Source organism: Heterocephalus glaber, unplaced genomic scaffold (genome assembly GCF_053883595.1).
Source record: "Heterocephalus glaber isolate CG9 unplaced genomic scaffold, H.glaber_assembly_v1.0 deba00001444, whole genome shotgun sequence".
Classification (NCBI taxonomy): Eukaryota; Metazoa; Chordata; class Mammalia; order Rodentia; family Bathyergidae; genus Heterocephalus; species Heterocephalus glaber.
Window position 1 is genome coordinate 594,912 of NW_028258297.1, and position 25,913 is coordinate 620,824.

Consider the following 25,913-nt stretch of genomic DNA (forward strand, 5'->3'; position numbering starts at 1 on the left):
CACGTGTCCTACTCACCTGCCCTAATCCCTGGCTCTCTGCAGCTCACAGCCTCCCTGCTTGGGCACCACTGGCTCTAGGGTGGCCCCTGTGTGGGAGACCAGAGAGCTGCCTGGCTGGGCACGGGGACTGAGTCAGCTCTGGTGCCGTGCGGCGGCTGTCCACCTCCCCTCCTCTTGGGATGGGCTGTTGGGACTGTGTGGATGGAGCCAGTAGGAGATGACTCTGTCCTGACCTGTGCTCTCAGATTCTGCTAATGGGGGTGAGAGGCAGCACCTCCCAGTGTGTGGTCAGTAAGCCCCTACCTTCTACAGAGCCTGTCAGACACCAGGGGCAGCTCTGAAACAGGCCCCCGTCAAGGGCCACGAGATCAGCTTCCTCTCAGGCTGTGCCAGGTGGCTCAAGGGTAAGCAGGATCGAAGGTCTGTGGCCTGAGCTCAAGCAGCACCTGGGGCTCCCGGCCAGGGGTGGTGGATGCAGGTGGGGTCCAGGGTGATTTCAGATGTCACAGGCAGCTGCGTCCAGCCTCACTCCCCCCAACCCCAACACACACACAAATATCCCAGGGATCATGCTGAGCACTGGTAACCCTAGCAGCACACCGGATACTGGGTCTGCCCTTGAGGTCCCCACCTGAGCAGCAAATGGCCCGGGCCTCCACATAGCTCCCTGTGGCTGGATGGGAACTGCTTCATCCTCAAACCCTCCCTGCTTGTGTCCCCTCCACGGAGCATGTCTTTGTGGCTGGGAGTCTTGATGGAACAGCCACTGTGGACCATGCACCAGTGTGCATCAGGTGGTCCCAGGGAAGCCGTATCGACCAGGGCCTCTGTTCCCCAAGGCAGGGTACGAGGCCAGTGGCTGACAAGGGCCCCTGAGCAACACTGCTGTGATGGCCTCATGCTGGGGTCCCCTCTCCTCAGGGCCTGGTTGGCCTGAAAATTGGGACAAGGTGCTAAGTCCAGGCAGAGGTGAGGAGGGAATGGTCCCCAGGACTCTGCAGGCCTACCCTCCAGACTGGACCCCCACAGAACACCTCTGTCCCTTCCCGTGGATGTTAGTGAGACCCCACACAGGCTCGGAAATTGGGGCTGGTGGTTTTCACCCTCTCCTACCCACTCTGGAGGACAGGCAGGCATGTGAAGCGTCCAGGCCAGGTGTGAGTGGCTGAAGGCCAGAAGGCCAAGGGTGACCCTTCCTTGCAATGTTCCTCTTCCCACTTTCCTCCCAGTGTATTAGAAAGAGGTGTCAACAAGGAGCTGTGGGTAACCTTGATGTCCTTTCTAGAAGCATCCCTCACCTTAGCTGGGTGTGGTGGCTCACACTTGCGATCACAGCACTTGGGAGACAGGTAGGAGAGGCATCACAAGTTTTGAGTCCAGCCTGGCTACATAATGAGTTCAAGGCTGGCCTGGATTACTTAATGAGATGCTGTCTCAAAAATAAATAAAAGCACCCCCTAAATCAGCTTGACACCCCAGATCTGTCTTCCAGGAAGTCCGTCTGACCACAAGCACAGGGCAACCAGAAGGGCTGAGAGGGAGCCGGGGACCACAGAAGGGCCCTGTACAGGGTGTGCGGGGTGGGTATGGAGAAGGGATGTGGTGAAATGAGCACAAAAGAGGACGGAGATGGCCCCTGGGGAGGAGGTGCTTGTACCACAGCCTCCCACACCTGCCCTCTGTCCTTGCCACCTGTATCAGGCCGCCCACTTTGCCAGCTCAGCCCCCTCTTCCCTAGCTGTGCCACTGGGCCACCTTCCTGTTCTGTGGCAGGCTGTTGGGGTTAGGACCTCTAGCACTCACCACCTCCTGAGCTCCAGCAGACATCCCCTGGCCCCCAGTGTTAAACCCATTCCATCCTCAGAGGGTGCAGGTTCACCTTGCTGAAGCATGAGAGAGGATCCCCAAGGCCAGGCTGCTGAGCTGGGCTGGGCCCATGCAGCCTGCAGAAGCCTCCACAGTGGTCAGCCCTGACCACCAGGACTCGCAGTGGTTAGAGAGGCATGGAGGGGCTCCCTTGGGTGGGCAGGCATCTCCCCATTGATTCATCCCACAGCACTGGGGAGATCCAGGGTGTAGCCTGGAAGTCTGGACTGGTAGCCACTAGAAATACACCAGCCCTGGTCCTGCCCCCCTCCTCAGACAAAGGCTGCTCCCTCCCCTGAGGCCTGGCTGAGGTTCCCACTGGACTTCACTACCTCTGCCTCTGGGCCTTCCGCCCAGGGAAAGCACTCAGGCAGAAGCTCTCAGGAAGGGCTGGGCAGGGCAGTGGGGCTGGGGCCACACTCAGGCTCTGCCTAGACCCCAGGGCCAACTCTGGTTCCTGGAGGGAACTGAGGCCTAGGTTGCCTTGGGGCTTGGTCAAGGTCACAGGAAAGAGACCAGAGAGGCCAGGACCTGGAATGGCTTCTTCTGCCATCTGTGTGTGCCTTGAGGTCCAGAATCCTGGCACATGGGCACGTAGGCCCAGAACTGTGTTGACTTGTTTTAATTTGGTTGCCAATTTTTAATTTAATTTTTATTTTATTATTAGTTTTGCCATGCTGGGAATCAAACACAAAGCCTCACCCATGCTAGGCAAGAACTGCTAAGCTACACTTTAGTCCTAATTTTTAATTTAATAATCAAATTTATGGGATTTAGCTCAGTGGTTCCACCGTCTGCCTTGCAAGCACAAGGATCCGAGTTCGATCCCCGGTACCAAAAATAACCATCAAATTTATGCTGGGCAAGATGGTACATACCAGTAACACCAGCTATTCTAGAGGCTGAGACACGGGGATTGAAAATTCCAGACCAATATGGGCAACCTAGTTAGACACTTTCTCAAAATCAAAAAAAGAGGGGGTTAGCTAGGACTGTAGCTTGGTGCAAGAGCTATTCTGTGGCATGTGTGAGCTCCTGGGTTCAATCCCCCATACCACAAAATAGAATGAGCAGGGTGTGATGGTGCACCCCTGTCACCCCAGCATTCTGGGAGGCTGAGCCAGGAGGATTGAAATTTGAGTCCAGACTGGGCAATTTAATCACTGTCTCAAAACTAACAGCTGGGTGTGGTGGCACACACCTGTAATCCCAGGATTTGGGAGGCCAGGCAGGAGTATCACTGCGAGTTCGAAGCCAGCCTGGGCTACAAAGTGAGTTCAAGACCAGCCTGAACTACATAGTGAGACCCTGTCTCAAACAAACTTACATAAATAAATAATAAACAACGAGGTAGGGATAGGGATGTAGCTCAGTGGGAAGGCCCTGGGTTCAATCCTCAGTACCAGGATAAAAAAATGCACTAAAATAAATCCGATTTCACATGAAACTCAGACTGTTTTAAAGAAGATCAGACAACTTAGAGCCTGATTTCCCACTTTTCTGGAAGGGGCCACCCGGCCACACACACACTCCTCTCCAGGTCGTAGCCAGGAGCCACGGATAAGCAGGAAGCGGCCCTCTGCCCCCATCCGGGGACCGAGCCCCAGCGCACCCCAGGACCAGGAAAGACCAGGTGGGCTTCCGGGGGTGTGTGTGACAGCGACACTTGGGGGGACTACCCGGTGCGGCGCCACTCCCCGAGGCCCTGGCATCGCCGCTGTCCCTGGTCCTGACGCCGGGAGACCTAGTGGGACCCGCACCCCTCGCGGCGGCTGTCCGTGCCGCGCTACCGTTCGTCCGAGGTGTCCGGCTCCGAGGACTCACGCGGAGCCTGAGAGCGGAGGGGCGGAGCCGCGCGTCGGCCTCCGGGAGCCCCCGAGAGGCCGGGAACTCCGCCCGCCCCGCTCCCGCCCCTCGCCCCGCCCCGCTCCCGCCCTCCCGCTTGCTGCGAGGCGAGGCGGGGCTCGGCCATGTCGGCCCCGCGCGCCGGCTTCTACCGGCAGGAACTGAACAAGACGGTGTGGGAAGTGCCGCAGCGGCTGCAAGGCCTGTGCCCCGTGGGCTCGGGCGCCTACGGCTCGGTCTGGTAGGGTCAGACGGGGTCCCGCGTGGGAAGGGGTCCGCCGTGGCAAGGGGTGGCGGCGCGGGGAGGGAGCCTCGCGTGGGGCGGGGTCCAGGAGTGGCGAGGGGTCCCCCACAGAGAGGGGTCCCGCGAGCGGAAGGGTCCGCCCGGCCTCCACCCCGGCCTGTGCGCCACGCGAATGAATGGGAGGAAGGTGCTCGCGGGAAACTTTCCTTCCCGCGAGGCCCCGAGGTCCCCTCACTGGGGGAGAACCTGGGGCGCACAATGGGGCCCGGCCCTGGGCAGCCACTCTTGGTTCTCTCACACCAGGGCCAGATCGTACCGGGGCCTACTGGTGCCCCAATCCGGGCAAGTGCTATTGTTTGGAAGCGCCCAGCAGAGGTAGTCGGGACCCCTCCCCTGGGATGGCTTCCCGCGGATCCCGCCCCCGTCCCACTTTTCTGGCCCCCTCAGATTCCACACCCCGGTTAGGCCTGAGCAGAGAAACACCTGCCTTTCCCCCTGCAATCCTTAGGGGGCGTCTACACACCATCCCAATTTTGCCCCAGCCAAAGGCGCTCCCAGAAAGGGGCTGGGTCTGGAGGGGCCATAGGATCTTCAGGTGGCACTCAGACTGGGGCTAGGCCTCTGCCACTGCACTTAGGCTGGAGAGCTGGTGCAGAGTCTCAGTTTGCAGCTGTGTTGTTGACAGGAAGGTTGTTCAAGGATGTGGCTGTTGAGATGGGAACCCCAGCATTGCGGGGGTTCTTAGGAGGCCAGTGGCAGGTGGCTGCTGTTAGAGACAGCCATGGTGGGGGCAGAGAGGCAAAGGCATCAGGGGTGTCTGAGGAGTGGGCTCCCTTAGACCCCTGGAGGCAGAGCTGGTGGGGCTTGCCTGCCACCAGAACCTCAAGCAGGCCAGGGCAGCTGTCCGTCTCTAAGACCACGAGAGCAGGAAGCCACAGGAGCAATGTGACAGTGGCCAGCGAGGACTCACCTCTGGGTTCACCATCTGGGAGTCCCTGGGAGGTCAGATTCCCCAGCAAGGCCCAGGTCTCTCTCTGCACCCCTGGCACTGTTTGCTGCAGTCCACTGCTGAGGTGTGGGGGCTAACTCCCCGTCACTTGACAACAGACTCAGTGGGGGCAAAAGGACCCCCTGCCCCACATCAGCAGGCAGGTCCTCATCCCCCACCCCACCAGTGACTTGGACCCTACTCGCTCACTGCCATGGCTGACTTCCCTCCACCACCCTCCAGGCCCCAGCTCAGAAGACAAGCAGGAGAGACAGAAGGGACATGGATCAGCCTGGGTACAGGCTGTGCAGAAGCACGGACACCACTCCTCCATCACCCCTTTCACAGCTGTGTCTTGATCCTGAGTGCAGTGGGACTGAAGGAGGGTGGGGGATCTTGTCTCATTTGCCTTTGAGGAGGATGGCATTTAGGATGGATAGGAAGCCCACAGACAAGGGGGGCACAGCCCTGGGGAGTGGGGCCAGAGGCCCCCTCAGCTAGATAGTTCCTGCTGTCTAGTAGGAAAACTACAAATGAGGGTGCAACTAAACACCTACAAGCTGGATGTGGTGGCGCATGCCTGTATTCCCAGCTACTCTGGAGGCTGAGGCGGGGGATCCCCGTAGCCAACCTGGGCAGCATAGTGAGTCCCCGGCTCAAAAACACCAAACCAAACCAAAAACATCACCTCTGGCCGGTCTTCTCTGTATTTTGAAAATGCGGAACCATTGGGCCTAGGGGCTTTGAAAGTGCTCTAGAACTCCTCGGTGAGCCTTCCAGGTCCAGGGGGTGCACGGGCTGGGCGGGTCAGTCGCTGTGTTACACGACCGGCCTCACTGTGAGTGGGGCTCATAGAACAGGAGAAGACGGGGGAGCGTGTGGAGGGGTGTTGGTGGAGCAGACAAGGAGCTGTGGGCAGGCGGAATGCCCCTGAGGCTCGGTCTGCTCCCACGCCCATGCTGCCTGGCTCGCCTTGCAGTTCAGCCTACGACGCACAGCTGCGCCAGAAGGTGGCGGTGAAGAAGCTGTCGCGTCCCTTCCAGTCGCTGATCCACGCGCGTAGGACTTACCGCGAGCTGCGGCTGCTCAAGCACTTGAAGCACGAGAACGTGAGACCACGGCCCGCGGGGTGGAGCTATGAGAGGGTTGGTGGGGTGCTTCGGAGATGGACCAATGGGAAGTGGGCCGGTGAAGGGCATGCCCGAGGAGACCAATGAATGGGTGAGCCGCAGGGCGGAGCCAGGGGTGGGTAGCGCGGTGGGGCGGAGCCAAAGGAGACTTCCTAGATCTGGCCCACAGTGGGGCGGTGCCTAGGGCTCGACTCCCGCGGGCCTCCCACCTGTGCAGGTCATTGGGCTCCTGGATGTCTTCACGCCTGCCACGTGCATCGAGGACTTCAGTGAAGTGTGAGCAGCCTGGCGCACGGCTCGGGCAGTGCAGTGCGGTGGGGAGGGGTGGTCTGGACCTGACCTGACCCCTGATTCCGCTGCAGGTACTTAGTGACCGCCCTAATGGGCGCCGACCTGAACAACATCGTTAAGTGTCAGGCGCTGAGCGATGAACACGTCCAGTTCCTCGTGTATCAGCTGCTGCGAGGGCTGAAGGTGAGGGCTTGGGCTTGGGGCCGGGTCCCGGAGTCGCGGGCCAGGCTCACCATGGCCTTCCCTCCCGCAGTATATCCACTCTGCCGGGATCATCCACCGGGTAGGTGCCATCGCGGTTGCGGGTCTCTGGCGGGCTCCACCTGTGCTCATGCCCCGCCCACCCCACAGGACCTGAAGCCCAGCAACGTGGCAGTGAACGAGGACTGCGAGCTCAGGGTGAGGGGCGCCGGGGCTGGGGGGCGGCGGGGGCACCCGCAGGGCTTGAGGCCTGTGGTTCCCCCAGATCCTGGACTTTGGGCTGGCGCGCCAGGCGGACGAGGAGATGACGGGATATGTGGCCACGCGCTGGTACCGGGCACCAGAGATCATGCTGAACTGGATGCACTACAACCAGACAGGTACAGTCCACCCTCAGCTGGGAGCCTCTGCAGGCTGAGGATCCTGGGAGGCAGGCCCAGTTTTGAGGGACATGCAAGATCCCCCAAATTTCAGAGGAGCCCGGGAAACGGTGGGTGGTGGGTGGTGGGTGTCTTCTGCGCCTGGGGCCTGAGCTAACTCCTCCCTCTGCTCCAGGCTGGGTGGGTATGGGAGGAAGGGCTCTTCTGTCTTTGGGCCTAGGTGTGACTCAAGGTCACTGGGCTGGCTCCTCCCAGCTCCAAGGAAGGACTGAGAATGAGCAGACTGATGCAGCCTTCCTGCCCTTCTTTGCAGTGGACATCTGGTCTGTGGGCTGCATCATGGCTGAGCTGCTCCAGGGAAAAGCTCTCTTCCCTGGAACCGACTGTATCCTTGGCCCAGGCTGGGGAGAGGGGCAGGCTGGAGTCTCCACAGGGTGGGGGTGGGCCCTGGCCCATTCTGTCCCGTACTATTTTGCCCTCAGGTCCCTGCTCTCTGTGCAGTGCCCCACACCCCAGGGGCTAGGGGCTGGTGAAGGTCCGTGACTGGTCAGCGGGAGTTTCCTGAGCCAGATAGACATTGACCAGTTAAAGCGCATCATGGAAGTGGTAGGCACACCCAGCCCTGAGGTTCTGGCAAAGATATCCTCAGACCACGTAAGTCTGTGCCCAGACAATCACCAGCTCCCTGTGCTGACCAGGCAGGGGGTGGGGCATGGAGATGGATGGGCACCATATGGGGAACACGGGGAGGGTGGGATAGGCCCAAACTAGGCACCCAACTCTTTCTGGGGTGCAGGTGAATGGGGAGAACGTTAATGGCACAAGGGTCAATGAGGACAAAATCACAGTACTAACAACTGCTTTAGCTGTGGGGAGTGGGGTGGATGGGAAAGGCAGCACTCTATCTCCAGTTCCTGGAGGCCTCTGGGGCCCAATGAGGAACTGAGCCACCAGATCCCAGGAGGAGGAAGTTTCTGGTAGGCCTGGCTCCTGTCCAGCCTGTTGGAGTGAAAGAGTCAGGGCTCTCTGGTCAGGGAGGTAGGGGACAAGCAGTGCCCCAGGTCCGTCTCATGTACCCCCAGGCCCGGACATACATCCAGTCCCTGCCCCCCATGCCTCAGAAGGATCTCAGCAGCATCTTCCACGGAGCCAACCCCCTGGGTGAGGACTGGCCCTGGGGCTAGGCTGGGGTCCACCTCTGGCCTGAAATGTGAAGGTGACACTTCCCACTGGCCCCCCTGCAGCTGTAGACCTGCTTGGGAGGATGTTGGTGCTGGACAGTGACCAGAGGGTCAGTGCTGCTGAGGCACTGGGCCACGCGTACTTCAGCCAGTACCATGACCCAGAGGATGAGCCGGAAGCTGAACCCTATGACGAAAGCGTTGAGGCCAAGGATCGAACACTGGAAGAGTGGAAGGGTGGGCGCAGGGTGGGGCATGGAGAGGAGGAGGGGCCGTGACTAGGGCCTGAGGGCTGTCTCAGCTGGAGAAGGGTTTTGATTGTTTTCTGCAGGAGACTCCCAGCATGGTCAGGAGGTGGGGGCAGCCCAGGGCAGGCCTTGGCTTCCAGCTGGGTGGAGGCCGCTCCCAGAGGGAGGGGCTGTGGTGGCATGAGCTCACCTTTCTCCTTCACTCCCAGAGCTCACCTACCAGGAAGTCCTCAGCTTCAAGCCCACGGAGCCTCTGCAGCTGCCCAGCAGCCTGGAGATTGAGCAGTGAGACACTGTGCAGGGCCACACTCCAGCCTGGGGGACCTGAGCTGCCCCCTTCCTCAGCCCTCAACCCTAGCCTGGGAGCTCTTGTCCCCAGGGGAGTCTACATATCTGTGAGTGCACAAGTGTGTACCCACCATGTGTAAGAGTCGGAGCAGAAGTGTCTCTGGGCCTCCTTGGTCCTCCCACCCTCTCCCAGCAACTAGATTCTCCCTGAGACTTCACAGTGAGCAGGCCTGGATGCTCAAGACAGAGGCCTCCCCAGGACTGTGTCTGTGTCCACATCTCCTCCGGTTCAGAGGTTATCTGGGGGGGGGGGGGGTGGAGGCCAAATGGCCTGGAACCCTGGAGACTCAAGGGGAAGGTAGTGGTTAGAGCTTGTCTGGTTGGAATTGAGGGACTGCCTTGGAAAGTTCCAAGATCTGTCACGAGTCAGAGAGCCAAGACAAGGCCAGTGCCCCACCAGGCTGGGCAAGATCCCTCTGAGGGTGGAGCAGGGACCACCACCAGATGTCCAGTCAGAGAGCTGCCTGTGGCCTTGGGTTTGCCTGTGGTGCATGTGAGCCCATGTGTACTTGTATTCACTGTCAGGACATGTGCAGGCTTGTGTGAATCTGTGGGAGCCCAAAGGCCAGTGGCTGGCTGGCAGGAGGCTTGAGCTGGGGTGACCTCTTGCCTCCCTAACCCCAGCTCCTGATGCCCAAGGGGAGCCTGACTGCTGTGGACCAACCTAGAGGTCAGGGGCCCTGAGGCATCCACATGCGCAAAGGCCTGGGCTTCCTCCTTGGGCACAGGAGCTACAGCAGGCTCCTGAGGCATGAGGACACAGTGGCAGCTAGAAGGCTGGTGGACCAAGGGGTCCAACCTTGAGGATGCTAAGGCAGGCAGAGCACATGGATGTGGACCTGGATGCTCCACTCCTGGACCTTGCCAAGAGCGGACAAAACCTCTGCCTACTTGCTACCTCTGCCCACTGTTGTGGTGCTGCAGCCAGAGATCTGGGGGTATGTGGGCCAGCCTTCCCTTGTCTTCCCTTCTCCCAGAAAGGAGCTGACCAAGTAAGCTCTGGGCCAGGACCTTGCTTGGAGACATGCTGGGGGAATGGCTCCTCCCTGGAGAGGGCTGACCTCTTGCCTCCAGGGACCCAGGGAGGTGGAGATGTCAAGTGCCTGCACCAAGGGTGCTCAATAAAGGGGGTACCCTCTTGCTCAGTCTGTGTGCCAGATTCCGGACTGCACCCTCACAGTCCCTGCTTCTTAGAGGGGGTGGATAGATAGATCTCCACACATCTTCAGTTGGTCTGGCTCCCCAAGACCTGGACACGGCCCAGACTCTACATCTTAGTTACTTTTCTCATTGCTGAAACAAAATACCCAACACCCAGAGTTAAAGGGGGGAAAGGTTTATTTAGTTTACAATTTGTAGAGGTTTCAGTCTAATCGGCTGGCTCCAAGACAGGGTGGCTTGGCAAAGGGGCATCACAGAGAATAGTCATGGTGTGCATAAGCAAAAGCAACAAGGGACCTTAGTCTGTCTGTCCTTTTTGTCTTATCCAGACTACTTAGAGTGGGTAGCTCTCATACTCTTAATCCTAGAGCCCTTGAGCCTAGCATTGCACCATGAATCAATTCCAGCCACACTCTAGATCCAGCCAACTCAGAAAAGGCTCCACCTATGACCACATGAGGCTTCCAGGGACATCTAAACACAAGCCATAGCACTGTGGTCCTCCAATGAGACCAGTAGCCATCTATGGTTCTCTTGCTGCTCCTGGGCCTGAGAGGCAGCCGGGGTGGGGACAGGGACGGGACAGTGGGTTCTGAGGGGCAATGGGTATGATAGCCATTCACTGACCGCACCCGCCCTGTATGGGGGTATTCAATAGGCATGCTGGCTCCTGGCCTAGAAGCAGACCCTCCACTCACTGGTCAGGGCAACTGAGCAGCAGAGACCTGCCCTTCCCCAGAGGCTGGATAGAGTATCAGAAATAGCTTCTTTTTCCTTCCTGTTTAAGGACAAAGGAATTTACACGATAGCTGCTGCTCGTGCATCTAAGACATGGGCATAGTCTGCATGAGCCCTTGCCCTGTGTCTTGGACCTCCAGAGGGCTGGACAATGTGGTTGGTGGCTGTTCCTGGGGGCAGCTCTGGAGACCAGGCTGGGCCAAGTTGGGTGTTTGAGCACAGGTGATAGGAACTGAACCGGGGTCCTGGCTCCACCTCAGGAGCTTGGTCTGATGCTGGCTCTGGGGCTCCCACGGAGAGTAAGGACAGCTCAGGGGCTTCCTGTGGGGGTGTGGCACAAAGGGCACAGGATACAGATGTCCACGGCCCAAGTGGCCCCAGGCTGCCTCTGCTGGCTGTCAGAGGCAGCTCCTGAATGTGCCAGTCACATTTGCGCCGGCACAGCCCAGGTGCAAAGCTGTGCTGGCCCGTTCAGCCGCTGAGCTGCTGATTCATGGCGGGCGGGTGGGGCGGGGCCCCTGGGATCCTGTTACCACCAGCCCAGTGGGCTCCTGGGGTGGACCCTAGTCCCCCTTCAGACCTGTATCTGGGCTGTGGGAGGGGTGGGGGCTTTGGCCTCCAGGAGCATCTGGTCGGGATCTGAGCCAGACCCCAGGGAAGCTGCCCACCAGGAGGGCTCAGGCTGAAAGCCGCTGGCCCTGCCCCCATGCCTCGGGCAGACACAACTCCAGGAGTGGGCTTTGAAGGGCAGTCTGGGCAAGGGTGGGACAAATGGGGCCCCATAGTGGGAAGAGGCACCCCACATGGCAGAGAGGGAGAGAGATGTGGGTATAATAGGGCCCAGGGGGACCTACAGTGCCAGCCCTCTGCTCCTGGGAGGTCGGGGGGCAGCGGCCTCAGCGATGGGGCTGGGGATGCGCCCCGAGTGGAGACAGCGCACTTCTTTTTCATATGGAAGGGGGAGGCCTGGGAGGCAGGTGCTGGGAGAGGTCACGCCCCACTGGACACAAACTGACCAGCCCCAGCGCTGGGGCATCCTTGGGGTAGAGTGGGGGTGACTTCGGGGACACAGGCCAGGCATGGGGCGGGGTGCGACCGGAGTGGTGTTGAGCAGGTGGCAGTGACCGCAGGATAGGGGAGAAAGACAACAGGCTCAGGCTGTCTAGGCTGGGCCGCGTGCCCGGGAGGGGGACAGTAAAGACCGAGCCGAGCCGAGGGGGTGGGCTAAGACCTGGGGCGGAGGTCGCGGGGTGGGGCGGCGGGCCGCTCGCCCCCCAGCTCGGCTCGGCCCGGCCGGCGGCCTAGGGTTTCCGCAGGGGCCGAGCGCGGGTCACGTGCGCGGGACGCGGGGGCCGGTTGGTCCGCGGGCGGGGGAGGGGCCGGAGTGCCCGGCGGGGGTCGGGGGTCGGCGGTTTGGGGAGCCGGGGTTACCACCGCGGAGGAGCTCGCGTCCTGCTGTCCGGTGCCGGGTGGGCCGGCTCCCACGGGCCGGTGCCATGAGCTCGCCGCCGCCCCTGCGCAAGGGCTTCTACCGCCAGGAGGTGGCCAAGACGCTGTGGGCGGTGCGCGCCGAGTACCGGGACCTGCAGCCCGCGGGCTCGGGAGCGTACGGCGCTGTGTGGTGAGCGCGGGGCGGCGGGCGGCGGCCGGGGGCTCGGGCCGCGCTAAGTCCCCGCCCGCCCGCCTGCAGCTCGGCCGTGGACAGTCGCTCTGGCGCCAAGGTGGCCATCAAGAAGCTGTACCGGCCTTTCCAGTCCGAGCTGTTCGCCAAGCGTGCCTACCGCGAGTTGCGTCTGCTCAAGCACATGCGCCACGAGAACGTGAGTGCGCGCGCCCTCCACGATGCCCACCAGAGGGTCCCCACCAGGGCGCCACCCAGCCCAGCCAGCCCATGCACCGGGAGGGAGCGAGGGCCCCACGGCCAGATCCCCTTCTCCGCTCCTTGGCTTGGCTTGGGGCTGTGCCTGGCTCCCCAGCCCAGGCCCAGGTCAGGGGGCAGCAACCTGCCCAAGCCAGGGTTCCTCCAGTCTGCACCCTGGTGGGGTGTCCCTGGGCTTGGACCCGGTTCCGTGTGACATCCACTTGTGGCCTGGCCTTCCCACTGCCCCATCATACCTGGGCCTTGTCCCCGTGGTGGGAGGTGCCCTGCTGTGGAGGAGGGCCCTCCTGGAAGGGCACCTCCCTCTTCCCCACACCCGGCCTCCTCCAGCCCCGCCCGAGTCTGCCCCTCTAGGCCAGGGGTCCCCTGGGATGCAGGGCAAGGCCAGCCATTGTGATTCTGCAGCAGCAGAGCCTAGGCGGTGGCGAACCGAACCGCGCTGGAGCAGGCTGTTTGTATCATTGAAAGCTCTAAAAGGTTCGCCTGCACTGGCCTAGAGGTTGTGAGTGAAGGGGGCCTCCGTTTGGGGAGCATTACAGCCACTGCAGGTCTGGGGTCGGGAGGGTCTCATTTCCAGCCCTATCCGTGGGATACCACCAGGCCGTCCCTGGGCCTCTCCAGTGGCCATTGCTGGCTGTAGGAGCTCTTCTCTCTCTAGGGAGCTCTGCTTGCAGCTTTTCCTGTGGCCCTGAATTCAGTCCCTCCCACTCCCAGTCTGGGCACTTACACCCTGGGTCATCAGGAGAATGAGGTCCCTGCGCCCACAGGATGACAGACCCTCTTGGCTCCTGGCCCTTCTTAGCCACCCTGGTTCTCTTAAACTCCCCATGTCTGCCCTGGCCCTGGGCTTGGCCCCCTTTCTGTGTGATGTCCATTTGTGACCAGGCTTCGTCACCTCCCCACCACACTGGGCCTTGACCCTGTGAGGGTGGCTCCCCGTCCTTGGCATCCTCCCCAGATTCCCCTCCATCCTTCCCCGCACCTCCTTGTCCATCGCCCCTGTCCAGCCAAGGGCTCTGGGCCCCCTCAGTCTGCTCACCTCCAGTGCAGCCTGTGCTAGCTGGGGTCACCTCCATTGTGTTGGGGCCACCCACATGGTGCTGGGGTCCTGCTCTTCCTGCCAGGCTCCCACCCTATCCGCACCTGGTCACTGCTGCCACCAGGATGTCCTGAAGCTAAGCTGGGAGGCTCTGCCTAGCATACCCCACTGCCATGAGGAGACTGAAGCCGGGAGAGGCCGAGTGTCCCACTCAGTGGGGACAGGGAGCTGCCACCGGCCTCACCCAGCTCTGCCCCATGCTCCCCCTTGGTTGCTTTGGGTTTCCTTCCTTCTTACTCTGGGGCCGCTGTCCCTACCCCAGAGGCACGGAAGTCTGGTCCCTCTGACAGAGCTGCCTCAGCCTCCCGGACGCAGGTCCCTGTCCTAGAACTCTGCTGGGAACCCTTGGTCCCCCACCAGGCCTTTTTCTTCCCTCATCCACTCTCTGGCCTCATGTGGTCATCAGCCGCCCTCCACTTCCTGTCCCTCTCGCTCCCTGCACTGTGTTCTACAAGGCGTCTGGCAGTCACACTCACTGTCACAGCCCGGTTTCAACCCTTCCATGGTGGCTCTTGGAATCAAAGCCAGACTCTGTGCATGTGTGAGCCCTGCCCAGGCTCCCTCTGGCCTCTCCTTGGCTCCTCCTGGCCTGGGACTTGGCCACCTGGTGTCCCTTCCTGTGCCTCAGACTCCAAGTGTTCTCCCTCTGGCCTCGGCCACTGTGCATGTGGCCCCTCTGCTGTACCCACCTGCCTCTCTAGTTGCTCCATGCACAGCCCTCCTCAGGGAGGCCTCCATGGGCCCCTACACACCCTGTCACCCCCAAGTCCTGGGGTAGCCAGTGTCAAAATAGCTGGCTGATATCCATCTCCCTTAACCAGGGGCTCTAGGTGCCCAGGTCTGGCTGCCACTTGACCTCACTCCAGGAGGGATCTGCTAGATGCTAGCTCTTCCCAGGCAGCTGTCCCCACCCTGGTCCTGGGTTGCCTTGGTTGACAGGAGGACAAGGGGGAGGGAAGGCAAAGGGGCTGGAGCTCTGGGACTGCAGGGAGCCTGGCCAGACGTGGGGCTGCCCCTTCCCTAGAGGATCTCGGCTGTCACCATCCAAAAATAGTGTGTATCTGTGGGCAAGTGTATGTACCAGGGCTGGGCCATGCTGCCAGTGGGCACAGACAAGGACAGCTGTGTGTGTGGGGGTGTTCTGCTAACCGGGGGGAGGTGAGCCCTACAGCCTCTGTGTGCCTCCAATTCTGCCCAATGCCCTGCCCCTAGGTGATCGGGCTCCTGGATGTGTTCACTCCTGACGAGACACTGGATGAGTTCACTGACTTGTGAGTGCCACTTGGGCCTGCCAGGCAGGCTGGGGGAGGCACAAGCAGCTCCTGGGAGCTGGCTTCAGCTTCTGGGTTGGCGTGGGGGCTACCTTCTGCCAGTCTACACTACATCCCTACTGCTTCCAGGGCCAGGGGACCCGGGCAGGCCCAGGCAGAGCTGGGCATTTTGCTGTCTCTATGACTCATGCCTGACACCTCACAGTGCCGGAGGTGTGAACCTTGGACTTGGTGTTTGTGAACAGGCAGGGCCCGTGCTCAGGACTCTGGCACCAGTGCATGGCCTGAAACTGAAGCTGCTGACCTTTGTTGGCAGACGGGGCAGATGCAGCCAGGAGGCCTACCCTGCCCTTGCCCCGAGGAGCCTGTCCTGTGCTGGCCACCTGATTTACACTGCTGCTGGTGGGAGGCCAAAGGGTGGGCCTGGGAAGGGCTGGAGGGGCAGGTAGCAGGTTCCTTGGTGCCTGGCTGACAGAGATTGAGGACCCACAGCAGACCCGGTGTACTTTGGGGTTGCTAAGGCCACTCCCCCCCCTTTCCCTCCACCCGCAAGCCCATACTTTTGACTCCGGTGTCCCTCCCCAGGCCCTCCTCCCTCCCCCTTCATCTGGACATTCAGAAGCCCTGTGCTAGGGAGGGTGGCTGGAATAGGCGTGGGCATGTGTTTGGGAAGGTGGGGCTGTCTCTGAGAGTGACCAGGGCGGGACCAGTGGTGGCTAGAGCCTGGGTGACAGCCCTGAGGCTGGGGGTGGCTGTGGCAGGACATCTGAGGAGCTGCTGCTGGGGTGGGATCTTCTAGGGCCTGAGCCTGGGCCCTGTGGGTGTTGGCGGAGGTCCAGGGCCGGGCCCTGCCCACTAATGCCCCAGCCCTTTCCCACAGCTATCTGGTAATGCCGTTCATGGGCACCGATCTAGGCAAGCTCATGAAGCACGAGACACTGAGTGAAGACCGGATCCAGTTCCTTGTGTATCAGATGCTGAAGGGGCTGAAGGTGGGGTCTTTAGGGGCGCCTGTGGGAAGGGGGCAGCAGGGCTCTGGCTGGGGTCCCCAGGCTGATGGCTTCTGGCTCCTCCCCACAGTATATCCACGCTGCTGGGATCATCCACAGGGTAAGTCGCCCTCCCTGGCTGTGGGCCTGAGAGGGGCTCAATCCCCATCTCCATTTCCCACATGTGACAAGGGGACAGTGAGGTCTGTGTGGGCTTTCACACAGGGGCCCGTACAAGTCCTATTGCTAGCAACCCCCGGGGACCCAGCCCCTGTCCTCTCCCTCAAAGGGCTGTAGGGGCAAAGGCCCAGGCCCCATCTGGTGGCCCCTGTGGGTATCACCCTCCCCTTGGCCTTGCATGTGCTCAGGTCACAGGGCACAGTGGTCGCCTTTCCTCTGCCTAGGACCTGAAGCCCGGCAACCTGGCTGTGAATGAGGACTGTGAGCTGAAGGTGTGGCTGGGAGGGAGGATGGCCAGGGTGGGGCACAGGGCCCTCTCCACATGCCCATCCACTTGCCAGCTCCAGGCCCAGGCCCAGGCAGAGGGCGAGGCCCAGGGCGTTTGGGCCCACGCTGAGCAGCTGATGGGCCATGACTGAGGTACTTGGGGTGGCACTGGGCACACTCCATACCTGCCTCAGTGAGGTAGGGGGCGGCCCCAGCTCCCATGCCTGACCCAGGCCAGCCTGTGGAGACCCCCAAGGTGAACAGGGGGTGGCGGAGCAGGGTGAAGAGAACCCTAGCACCTGTCCCTCAGTGAGTCCATTGGCATGCACTGGCCAGTGTGACGACCTGGGGCCACGACCTTGAGCCCTGGTAGGGTGTAGGAAGCCCAGGCCTCTTGGGTTCTCTGGGACCATAGCTGCCTCTTCACCCCTCGGGTCCCCAATTCTTCCCTCAGATCTTGGACTTTGGCCTGGCCCGACAGGCAGACAGCGAAATGACAGGATATGTAGTGACCCGGTGGTACCGGGCACCTGAAGTCATCTTGAATTGGATGCGCTACACACAGACGGGTGAGGGCCCCCCAGAGAGCCCAGGGCCCCTGAACTGCACCTTGTTTCTGTTTCTGTGATGCTCAGGATGGAACCCAGGGCCTCATAGGTGCTAGGCTAGAGCTCTGCCCCTGAGCCACACCCCAGCTTCCCTGTTTCTTGATAGCCCCACAGAGGCTGCTCCCCGAGGAGGTTGTTAAGTCGGGGTGGGAGCCTGGGGAGGGTGTCGGCAGTCAAATCCTCCTTGCCTGAACCCTTATCTTATGTCTATGCATGGCCCCCTTTGCCCACGGGACACTGACGGGGCTTTTGTCTCAGTGGACATCTGGTCAGTGGGCTGCATCATGGCGGAGATGATTACAGGGAAGACGTTATTCAAGGGCAGTGACCGTATCCTCCCACTGAGGCGCTGTGGGGCTCTGGCGGAGTGGCGGGTGGGTGTGTGGGTCCCACCCTCTGGCCCTGTGCTGTGCTCCTGACCTTGGTGCAGACCTGGACCAGTTGAAGGAGATCATGAAGGTGACAGGGACTCCTCCCGCTGAGTTTGTGCACAAACTGCAGAGTGCAGAGGTCTGTGCGGGCTGAGGTGGGTCAGCTGCTGGCTCTGGGCCTGGGCCTGGCCCTTACTCTTTTCCTGCACAGGCTAAGAACTACATGAAGGGCCTCCCTGAGCTGGAGAAGAAGGACTTTGCCTCTGTCCTGACCAACGCAAGCCCCATGGGTAGGGCTTGGTGGTTGGGGAGTCCGGGGCCCTGAGTGTGAATCCTGCCTGTGACCTAGCCTGTGACCCTCCCCCAGCTGTGAACCTCCTAGAGAAGATGCTGGTGCTGGATGCAGAGGAGCGGGTGACAGCGGCTGAGGCACTGGCTCACCCCTATTTTGAGTCCTTGCATGACACGGAAGAGGAGCCCAAGGCCCAGAAGTATGATGACTCCTTTGATGACATGGACCGCACCCTGGATGAGTGGAAGCGTGAGTTTGGGGGTGCGGGCAGGGCCCATGTCTTGACCCTGTGCAGGTCCAGTGAGGAAGAGGATGGGAGTACAGGACTGTGTAGCTTGGCCAAGGTGACCTCTGGCTGGACCATGAAGCAGTGGAAAGGATGTTTCTGGCAGGGCCTTAAGCCCTGGTACAAAGGCTGGTCCAGGATGAGTCTAGGAACTTTGCAGCAGCTCTGAGCTTAGAGTAGAAGTGCCTCTGGCTTCTCCCTGAGTGGCCCGGCCTCCCTGGTATCTAGCCCAGAGATCCTGGAGCCCCCTCCTCATGTCCCCACGTCCCCTCTGCTGCTCACGCCTCTTGGAATCGTCCATGTGTCTTCTTGCCCCATTCTAGGACCTCTGCCACCTGGACTTCCATATGCTCCTCTTGTTATTTGCACAAGGGAAGGCCTACCCTTTGCAGCCCCTCCAGCCCCTCTGAGCAATTCACATCCCACCATGGTGGCTTGCTCTGCACCTTGGTGCTGTGTGGCAATTGTGTCCCCTTACACTGAGGGCCTTCCCTTCCTCTTTGAGGACAGCCCTCAGGTGGGCTCAGGGACCTCCCCTACCCTGCACCTGAACCCCAGGTTGCTCTGGAATGGCAGGTGGTTATGCAGCTCATCCCAGGGCCCAGTGTGTCTCAGGGCACAGGTCAGCACTGGGCCATGCCACTGACTCCCAGGCCTTGTTCTGTCTGCCTCAGAGCCATGGCCTCAATCCTATACCTGGAATGCAAGGGCCTGGACAGCCCGAGGTGCTCAAACCAGGGCTTCCTGTACCTCTAGCAGGGTCTCTCTGCCTCTCTGCTATGTCATGAGGCTTGGTTCTGTGTGATGAAAGGCTTCTGCTGCCAAGCAAGATAACTCAAAAACCACAGGCCACAGATTCCTGCCTGTGGTCCCCACCCACACACACTGTGGCTGGGAGACCCTGCTTTTACCACGGACCCCCTGGACAGACACACAAGTCCCTGCTCCTTTTGTTTCTGTGGGAAAATTGGCTTTTTAGCAATATTCACACAAACTTCCAACTGGGTCTGGCCCAGTGAGGATTAGAGGAAAAGTCCAAGAAGCCCTGGCTTGTGCCCATGGTAAATCAAAGGTCCATTGTCTCCTGTCTCTCACCTTCTGCAGGTGTCACTTATAAAGAAGTGCTCAGCTTCAAGCCTCCCAGGCAGCTGGGGGCCAGGGCCGCCAAGGAGACAGCCCTGTGAAGACCTCTGGGTGGCACGGACGCCCTAGGGACCTGGCCAGGGGCCTCACCCCTTAGCCCTCCTTCCCCGAAAGAGGAACCCTGGTTACCACCTGACCTTGCCTGGGCTTGGAGAGGCGGAGTAGACCCTCCATCTGTGGACTCTCCTGGTCCTTGTTCCACTTTCTACACAGGACCCCTGCCTACCTGGGCTGGCCTCTGGCCCCTGGGCCGGTCGCCCCCTCTGCCAGGACACAGCAGAAAGCCTTAGGGGTGGCAGGGCTGGGAGAAGAAAGGACAGGGAAGGCTCAGGGCACCGACTCGGACACTGGCTCTCCTGGTGTGTGTGTGGGGGGGGCACTGTGGACACTCCTGCGCCCCAGCCTGGAGTGTAAACTAGCCTTTTGCTGTGCCCACCTGACTGGAAGAAAATAAACCCTTCTGTAGACTTCCCACTCTGGCTGTGTGGCTTGACGCCTTGGCACTGCTCCGCCCAGCTAACACCTGCACCAAGGAGGCGGCCGGGCCTCAGCTCCTGAGCTCCGGAGCTCGCCTTCTCTGGGGGTCAGGAAGTCGGTGCCTCCCCGCCCCCTTCCAGTGGGCCTTCAGCCACCACCCTAAGGCGCCGCCCCTCCTTTCCTGTGTGTGGGGCGACCTCCTCTAACTCCGGCCTACCGCCCAAGCTAGCCTTGGCACCTGGAGCCCGACCCAGGGGTGGCGCAGGGGGAGAAGACTGCGGCCCACGGAACTATCGGCTCCTCCCACATCGAGGCTCCGGGGTAGGGAGGGGACAAACTCAGCCTCCTAACGATGGCGCCCAGGGGCGGGTCCTGTACTCCCTGGTCACGCCCCGGGCGGTACCGGCGAGCGCACGGCACCCCCCTCCAGGTCATTCGAGGCCTCGCAGGCTCGGTGGGGACAGACCGAGGGCGGGGGCGGGCGGGCAGTCTGAGGCCCCCAGCCGGGAGTCCTAGTGCGCAGGCGCAAAGTCGGCGGGATCTTCGGTCCTCTGGTCCCACGTTCCGCCCTGCGTGACACGTGGCCCTGGGTGCCCAGTCCTCGCGTGATCTAGCTGCTTCGGGAGCGTACGCTGAGCCTCAGGACCTGGCACGCGCCGGGAGCCGGGCGGGGCGGGGCCGGTGGCCGGATTTTGACGTGAGCTTCTTGTGGGGTACAGCACAGTCGCCGCCAAGAGGCCTTTCCCCAAAGCCTCGCGGTGTCGGATGTGGCCTCGGGTCGCCTCGCACTAAGGCTGCACGGTGCACCTTCCATCCTCTCCATGAGGGGCTCTGTCCCCTACCCTGCGTCCGGTCTCCGGCCCTGTCCCGCCTCTGCCTTCCTCCTGACTCACCGGTTTTTCGGTCTGGGGTCTTCCTAGCGCCCGAGTCGCTCCCCGGCTGTCCCTTCCTAAAGCCTGGGGTGGCCCTGCGGTGCTGACCCCATCTGGGCCGGTTAGCCTTCCCATCCCCGCTCCCCTGCGCACTGTCTGGTCCCGACCCCTCCTGAGCCCTGGCCCGGTGGCTCCCGGGGCCACCTTGCACCCCGCGGACGCCTGGGGCGGATGAACTCGGAGACAGCTCCCCAGGCTTCCATCCCCAGGGAGCCCTGGTCGAGGACCCGCGGGGCGGAGTCGTCTGGAGTCTTTCCTGGAGGGCGGCGCGCCGAGGGGCGGGGCGGCGCTCGGGGGACTGGGCGGGATCTGAGTGCAGACCCGGAAGCTACGCGGGTGATCTCAGGGCGCCCTGGGACTGTGTTCTCGCTGGCACCGTTTCCGGGCATCGTCACAGCCATATCCCAGGCTTTGATCTGTCCCCGGGCTGCGAGGGGACTGGGGACAGGCAGTGCAGTCACCTGCCGGCGGAGGGCGTGCTATCCCAGAGAACAGTAGCGCGCAGTGACCACGGTCTAGCTATGGGGACTGCTCTCGTGTATCACGAGGACATGATGGCCACTCGGCTGCTCTGGGACAAGTAAGTGTGACCTAGTCGGGGTAGGGCCGCAGAGGGGACAGTGGACACTGAGAGTTCTGTCTGTCCCAGCTCGGAGTGCAAGATCGAGTGTCCTGAGCGCCTGGCAGCAGCCCTGGGCAGCCTCCGGCAGTGTGGCCTGGAGCAGAGGTGCCTGCATTTGGCAGCCCGAGAAGCCACGGAAGCAGAGCTGGGCCTGGTGCACAGGTCAGAGGAACCCATGAGCACCTGCTGAAGCAGCCCTTCCCACGTGTGCCTCTTTCACCATTGGGAGGAGCCTGGGTTCTGGGCTAGAGGGAGCAATGGTGGGTGGGCACTGGCACTGGGAACCCAATCCCTCCTCTGCCCCCTGTGCCTATTGGTGACCTGCCTGCTTGTTTGCCTTTCTCCAGCCCAGAGTATGTGGCCCTGGTTCGGAGGACCCAGACTCTGGGAACAGAGGAGCTCCAGGCACTTTCTGGACAGTTCGATGCTGTCTACTTCCACCCGGTGTGTCTCTGGGGTACCCCTGTACATGCTCACCCATCCAGATATGCATCCATGTTCCTGTGTCACCTCATTGCTGACAGCCTGCCTGCCTGTGTCCTCTTGGTCATGTCTGTGACAATGCCCTGCAAGCTCTGCTTGCTGCTACTGCCAGAGCTCCCGGGTCAGCCTAACCTGTTGTGCTTGGCAGTTGGTGACCTACAGCTTGTCACAGGCAGAGCAGGCAGCAGCTAACCTGTACCCCTATCCCACAGAGCACATTTCACTGTGCCCGCCTGGCTGTGGGTGCTGTGCTGCAGCTGGTGGATGCTGTGCTGACTGGAGGCTCGAACAATGGGCTTGCCCTGGTGAGGTACGCATGACCCAGCTCACCTGGCTGCCTCGCGTGAGTGGCCCTGTGAGGGACAGGATGACCTTGCTGTGCCCCATACTCCACTCTCATCCCCAGGCCTCCTGGGCACCACAGCCAGAGGGCAGCTGCCAATGGATTTTGCGTGTTTAACAATGTGGCTATAGCAGCTGAACATGCCAAGCGGAAACATGGGTTGCACAGGTGTGTGCCAGGCTCACTGCAAAGGTGGGGGGACCTGGGCCTGCCAGGCAGTGGTGGACGAATCCAGCCCCTTCCCATCCTGGCTGGGCTTCAGCCTGGAGGTGAGAGGTCCCACCTTTCCATGACCCCCAGTGCTGTCTGAACCTAGGGTTCTCATTGTTGACTGGGATATCCACCACGGCCAGGGCATCCAGTATATCTTCGAAGATGACCCCAGGTGAGCTGAGTTTAGGACATGACCCTTCCCTGAAACCCTTTTTGGTGTGACCGAGAAAAACCCAAATCGGGAGACAGCCATGGGGTGAGGGGTCAGGGTTCTTTAGAAGTCATGGAGTGGCCAAGGGTTCTGACCTCTGGCCTGGCCGGCTTTCGACAGTGTCCTTTACTTCTCCTGGCACCGCTATGAGCACGGACGCTTCTGGCCCTTCCTTCCAGAGTCAGATGCAGACACTGTCGGGCAGGGACAGGGCCGTGGCTTCACTGTCAACTTGCCCTGGAACCAGGTGCCCACCCTAGACCCAGGACCCTCCACCCAGTCCACCTGCCCGGCTGTACCTCTCCTGTCCCCTAGCTCCAGGCCTCCAGAATGTAGCCTGGTGCATCCCACTAGATCCCCCCAGAGCTTGAGTCCCTGAGGGTAAAGACCCAACTAGCAGGGCTCCCTGCTGATGCCTCCCCTCTGCCATGCTGCAGGTTGGGATGGGCAATGCTGACTACCTGGCTGCCTTCCTGCACGTGCTGCTCCCACTGGCCTTTGAGGTGACTGTGTGCTGGATGTCCTCCAGAGCAGGGGGCCTCATCCTGCCCGGAGTCCTACTGTGAAGGCAGGAGAAGGGCTGTGAGCCTCTCTGTCAGTGGATGGCAGACCGCTGAGGGCTGGAGTCTCAGGAAGGGGTAGCCTGACAGGGAGGCCTTCCTGCTACCCAGGCTCCAGCCTCTTTCTTGCCTTCCCACCCCTAGTTTGACCCTGAGCTGGTGCTGATCTCGGCAGGATTTGACTCTGCCACTGGGGACCCAGAGGTGAGGGCCTGGCCTGGCTGGGGGCCCCTCTGGCGTTCTGGGCCCACAGCCCCCTCACACATGGCTCTGGTTCCAGGGACAGATGCAGGCCACACCAGAATGCTTTGCCCACCTCACACAGCTGCTGCAGGTGCTGGCTGGTGGCCGTGTCTGCGCAGTGTTGGAGGTGACTACAGGGGACAGCTGGAGGGTGCCTGGGCCATAGGGGTGGGGTACCCTGTCCCGAGCAGTGAGCCCACCCCAGGGAAGCTCCTCCCCTTCCTGTCTCCACTCTCCTCCCAGGGTGGCTACCACCTGGAGTCCCTGGCACAGTCAGTGTGCATGACGGTACGGTCGCTGCTGGGTGACCCTGTGCCTGTCCTGTTGGGGCCCATGGCGCCATGTCAGAGGTGAGAATGGTGGAGGGTGGAAAAGCCTGGAGTATGAGGCAGGCTCCGCTCCCCACTCTGCTTCTCCCTACAGTGCTCTGGAGTCCATCCAAAATGTCCGGGCAGCCCAGGCCCCTCACTGGAAGAGCCTCCAGCAGCAAGGTCAGCACAACCTAGGCCTGGGCTGGTGGCTCCCACCTCAGGTTCTTATACAGTGACCTTGACTCTGACCTTCCCCTAGATATGGCCCCAGTACTGAGTCCCAGCACCCACTCCCCAGAGGGGAGGCCCCTGCTGCCGCTGCCTGGGGATCCTGTATGTAAGGCAGAGGCAGAGGTGGCATCGCTGAGCTTCCTCCTGGATCAGCAGCACTTCCACCCCACACCCCCTGTTCGAATGGCTGTTGCCCTGACTGCTCCAGACACTGCCCTGTCCCTGTCCCCTGATGTGCTTCGTCAGGAGGGATCAGCCCCGAAGTGGGAGACAGAAGCCTGGGCCAGGTGGGCAGGGCAGGCTGGGGAGGGTGCTATGAGCATGTGTGTGCCTGTGCTTGTGTAACTGATGTGCTGTCACCTGGTGTCTGGTGTCCTTCTGGCCTGCCCATCACAGGCCACATGAGTCCCTGGCCCAGGATGAGGCCCTCACTGCACTTGGGAAGCTCCTGTACCTCTTAAATGGGATTCTGGATGGGAAGGTAGGATTGCTGGGGAGGGGCTGGGGCAGCTGTGCACCCAGGAGGGCTGTGTTTGCAGACCACAGGGACGTGTTACCTCGATCTCAGAACAGTCCAGGGAACTGCTCTTTGACAGAGAGGGAAAGTGGATAATCTCATCTTTGGTTTTAAGCACCTTGTTTACAGAAATGGAGTGATTTGACCTCAGAGTGTAAGAGAAAGTCAGTAACAGTAATGCATGTAGTTAGGGAGTAAATTGGGTGTGGTGGCTCATGCTGTAATCCCAGCACTCTGAAGCAATTTAGTGAGACCCTCCATCTCAAAATAAAATACACGGGGCTGGGAATGTAGCTCAGTGAATGGGTCTCTTTATCTGGTTTGGGAGTTGGCTGTTACCAAACCCACAGGTAAGCAGTGGAGTCGCATCCACTCCAGCACCTGCTGCAGCAGCCACCTTGCACGTGGCCATTCGGCGAGGTCTGTCTCTCGGAGCCCAGAGGTGAGTCTCCATTGGCCCATGGGTGCCCTTTCCCTGAATGCCACATGGAGGGTCCTGGGAATGTACTCTGGGCAGTGTGAACCACAGCCTGGCCTTGGTTGACTCTTGCTCAGGGTTTTTTGTGTGGTACTGGGAGAGCTGGATCGGCCACTGGACCTTCCTGATGATGGGTATGACTCTTAGGTCACATATCCCTCACTGTACAGGGGGATGGGCTTGTGACAGTGTTGTGACTGCAGGCCCCTGTGGGTGGGGCACTGTTAGTACAGAATTCGATCTTCCTCAGCTGGTGTTTGGGAGGGGCCACTGCGGGTAACACAAGGCCAGAGGGTCACAGCACCCTGCCCTGCCTCTTTCTACTGGTGGCCTTGAGTTCTCCTCTACTGTCCATGCTCACACATATGTGAATGTGTCCCTGATCCTCTCTCCCTGGAAGGAGGATTCTGTGGCTGAACATCCGGGGCAAGGAAGTAGTCACACTGTCCATGTTCCATGTCTCCATGCCACTGCCAGGGGTAAGTGGCTGTTTGTGTGTTGGGGGGCAGGTACTCCCTGGCATGGTCAGGAGCACCCACAATGCCCTGGTCCCTCCTGCTCCCTGCTTGGACTCCAGGGACTCTGAGACTGGGAAGTGGGGTGGCAGAAGCCAGCAGAAAAGCGTCCCCTAGATGAGGGGGTTGGGCTCTACCGCTGTCTCCACAGACGACTGGAGGGTTCCTGAGCTGCGTCTTGGGCCTGGTGCTGCCCATGGCTTATGGCTTCCAGCCTGACCTGGTGCTGGTGGCGCTGGGGCCTGACCATCGCCTCCAGGACCCCCAGGCTGCTCTCCTGGCTGGAGTGCTCCGGGTGCCGGCGGGGGGCCGAGTCCTGGTCCTCCTTGAGGAGGTGCGCCGGGAAGGGTGGAAGGCTGTGTGTGGGTGTTGGGAAGAACCAGGGACTCACTGTCCCCGCCTCCTGTCTGGCCCAGGAATCTGCACCCGAACTTGCGCGGGCCCTAGCCCAGGCGTTGAATGGAGAGGCGCTACCCAGCCTGCGCCCTTTCTCTACGGCCTCTCCAGAGGACCTCCAGGCCTTGAGGAGCCTGCGAGCGCAGCTGCAGCCGCGGTGGGAGATGCTGCGGGTGGCGGCCTCAGAGCCCGTGCAGAGGCGCGGAGACTCCGAGCCTAGCGGTTCTGAGCTCCTTCTGGAACCTCCTTCCGGGCCGCCCACCCCGGGAGTGCCGCGCCGTCAGTTCCTGGGGGCCTCGGCCCCGCCCGCGCCCCGCCCAGCCCATCAGTAAACGTCCATTATTGGACGTCCATTAAATAAAGGAGGCATCCGAC

The 25,913-nt window shown here is 61.1% G+C and overlaps 3 protein-coding genes across 17 annotated transcripts; all 3 read left to right on the forward strand.

Annotated features, from left to right (window-relative positions):
• Nucleotides 1–3,796: 3,796 nt before the first annotated feature.
• Mapk11 (mitogen-activated protein kinase 11) lies at nt 3,797–9,867 on the forward strand. Of its 8 annotated transcripts, none has more exons than XM_021258735.2 (13): nt 3,808–3,952; nt 4,259–4,330; nt 5,923–6,052; nt 6,291–6,349; nt 6,436–6,547; nt 6,618–6,647; nt 6,716–6,763; nt 6,831–6,945; nt 7,166–7,330; nt 7,520–7,599; nt 8,028–8,106; nt 8,190–8,363; nt 8,584–9,867. In XM_021258735.2, exons 1-13 carry the CDS (start codon nt 3,837–3,839, stop codon nt 8,661–8,663), a joined length of 1,260 nt encoding a protein of 419 aa, XP_021114394.1. In that variant the 5' UTR covers nt 3,808–3,836; the 3' UTR covers nt 8,664–9,867. The 8 variants fall into 8 exon arrangements, with proteins under 8 accessions (XP_021114396.1, XP_004845384.1, XP_087069767.1 ...); XM_087213637.1 differs by lacking the exon at nt 3,808–3,952 and adding an exon at nt 5,187–5,329 and having other exon boundaries at nt 4,058–4,330; XM_087213639.1 differs by lacking the exon at nt 3,808–3,952 and adding an exon at nt 5,187–5,329 and having other exon boundaries at nt 4,061–4,330; nt 7,259–7,330.
• A 2,141-nt stretch (nt 9,868–12,008) lies between these two features.
• On the forward strand, nt 12,009–19,478 carry Mapk12 (mitogen-activated protein kinase 12). Of its 7 annotated transcripts, none has more exons than XM_004845329.3 (12): nt 12,011–12,242; nt 12,312–12,441; nt 14,812–14,870; nt 15,751–15,862; nt 15,951–15,980; nt 16,264–16,311; nt 16,761–16,875; nt 17,173–17,244; nt 17,345–17,424; nt 17,497–17,575; nt 17,635–17,826; nt 18,968–19,478. In XM_004845329.3, the coding sequence occupies exons 1-12, from the start codon at nt 12,118–12,120 to the stop codon at nt 19,045–19,047; spliced, it is 1,122 nt and encodes a 373-aa protein (XP_004845386.1). In that variant the 5' UTR covers nt 12,011–12,117; the 3' UTR covers nt 19,048–19,478. The 7 variants fall into 7 exon arrangements, with proteins under 7 accessions (XP_087069779.1, XP_087069777.1, XP_004845388.1 ...); XM_004845330.3 differs by having other exon boundaries at nt 12,013–12,242; nt 17,653–17,826; XM_087213651.1 differs by lacking the exon at nt 17,173–17,244 and having other exon boundaries at nt 12,010–12,242.
• Nucleotides 19,479–19,966: 488 nt separating this feature from the next.
• On the forward strand, nt 19,967–25,912 carry Hdac10 (histone deacetylase 10). 2 transcript variants are annotated; one of them, XM_004845332.4, is made up of 19 exons: nt 19,973–20,995; nt 21,065–21,199; nt 21,385–21,481; nt 21,733–21,830; nt 21,927–22,031; nt 22,180–22,248; nt 22,408–22,534; nt 22,725–22,790; nt 22,992–23,051; nt 23,128–23,217; nt 23,334–23,440; nt 23,514–23,581; nt 23,661–23,919; nt 24,029–24,113; nt 24,500–24,591; nt 24,705–24,761; nt 25,028–25,106; nt 25,294–25,476; nt 25,559–25,912. In XM_004845332.4, the coding sequence occupies exons 1-19, from the start codon at nt 20,937–20,939 to the stop codon at nt 25,868–25,870; spliced, it is 2,148 nt and encodes a 715-aa protein (XP_004845389.1). In that variant the 5' UTR covers nt 19,973–20,936; the 3' UTR covers nt 25,871–25,912. The 2 variants fall into 2 exon arrangements, with proteins under 2 accessions (XP_004845392.1, XP_004845389.1); XM_004845335.4 differs by lacking the exons at nt 23,334–23,440; nt 23,661–23,919 and having other exon boundaries at nt 19,967–20,995.
• The last annotated feature ends 1 nt before the right edge of the window (nt 25,913 follows it).

What these genes read in the sequence shown, in the direction of transcription:
- Mapk11 (XM_087213637.1), top strand. Translation starts at nt 4,214, where the DNA reads ATGGGGCCCGGCCCTGGGCAGCCACTCTTGGTTCTCTCACACCAGGGC. An exon ending in ACGAGGACTGCGAGCTCAGG is followed by an intron (nt 6,764 to 6,830) that starts GTGAGGGGCGCC and finishes TGGTTCCCCCAG; the next exon opens with ATCCTGGACTTTGGGCTGGC. An exon ending in AACACTGGAAGAGTGGAAGG is followed by an intron (nt 8,364 to 8,583) that starts GTGGGCGCAGGG and finishes CTTCACTCCCAG; the next exon opens with AGCTCACCTACCAGGAAGTC.
- Mapk12 (XM_004845329.3), top strand. Translation starts at nt 12,118, where the DNA reads ATGAGCTCGCCGCCGCCCCTGCGCAAGGGCTTCTACCGCCAGGAGGTG. An exon ending in CTGGATGAGTTCACTGACTT is followed by an intron (nt 14,871 to 15,750) that starts GTGAGTGCCACT and finishes CCTTTCCCACAG; the next exon opens with CTATCTGGTAATGCCGTTCA. An exon ending in CACCCTGGATGAGTGGAAGC is followed by an intron (nt 17,827 to 18,967) that starts GTGAGTTTGGGG and finishes CACCTTCTGCAG; the next exon opens with GTGTCACTTATAAAGAAGTG.
- Hdac10 (XM_004845332.4), top strand. Translation starts at nt 20,937, where the DNA reads ATGGGGACTGCTCTCGTGTATCACGAGGACATGATGGCCACTCGGCTG. An exon ending in CGGAAACATGGGTTGCACAG is followed by an intron (nt 22,032 to 22,179) that starts GTGTGTGCCAGG and finishes GTCTGAACCTAG; the next exon opens with GGTTCTCATTGTTGACTGGG. An exon ending in CCCATGGCGCCATGTCAGAG is followed by an intron (nt 23,441 to 23,513) that starts GTGAGAATGGTG and finishes TTCTCCCTACAG; the next exon opens with TGCTCTGGAGTCCATCCAAA.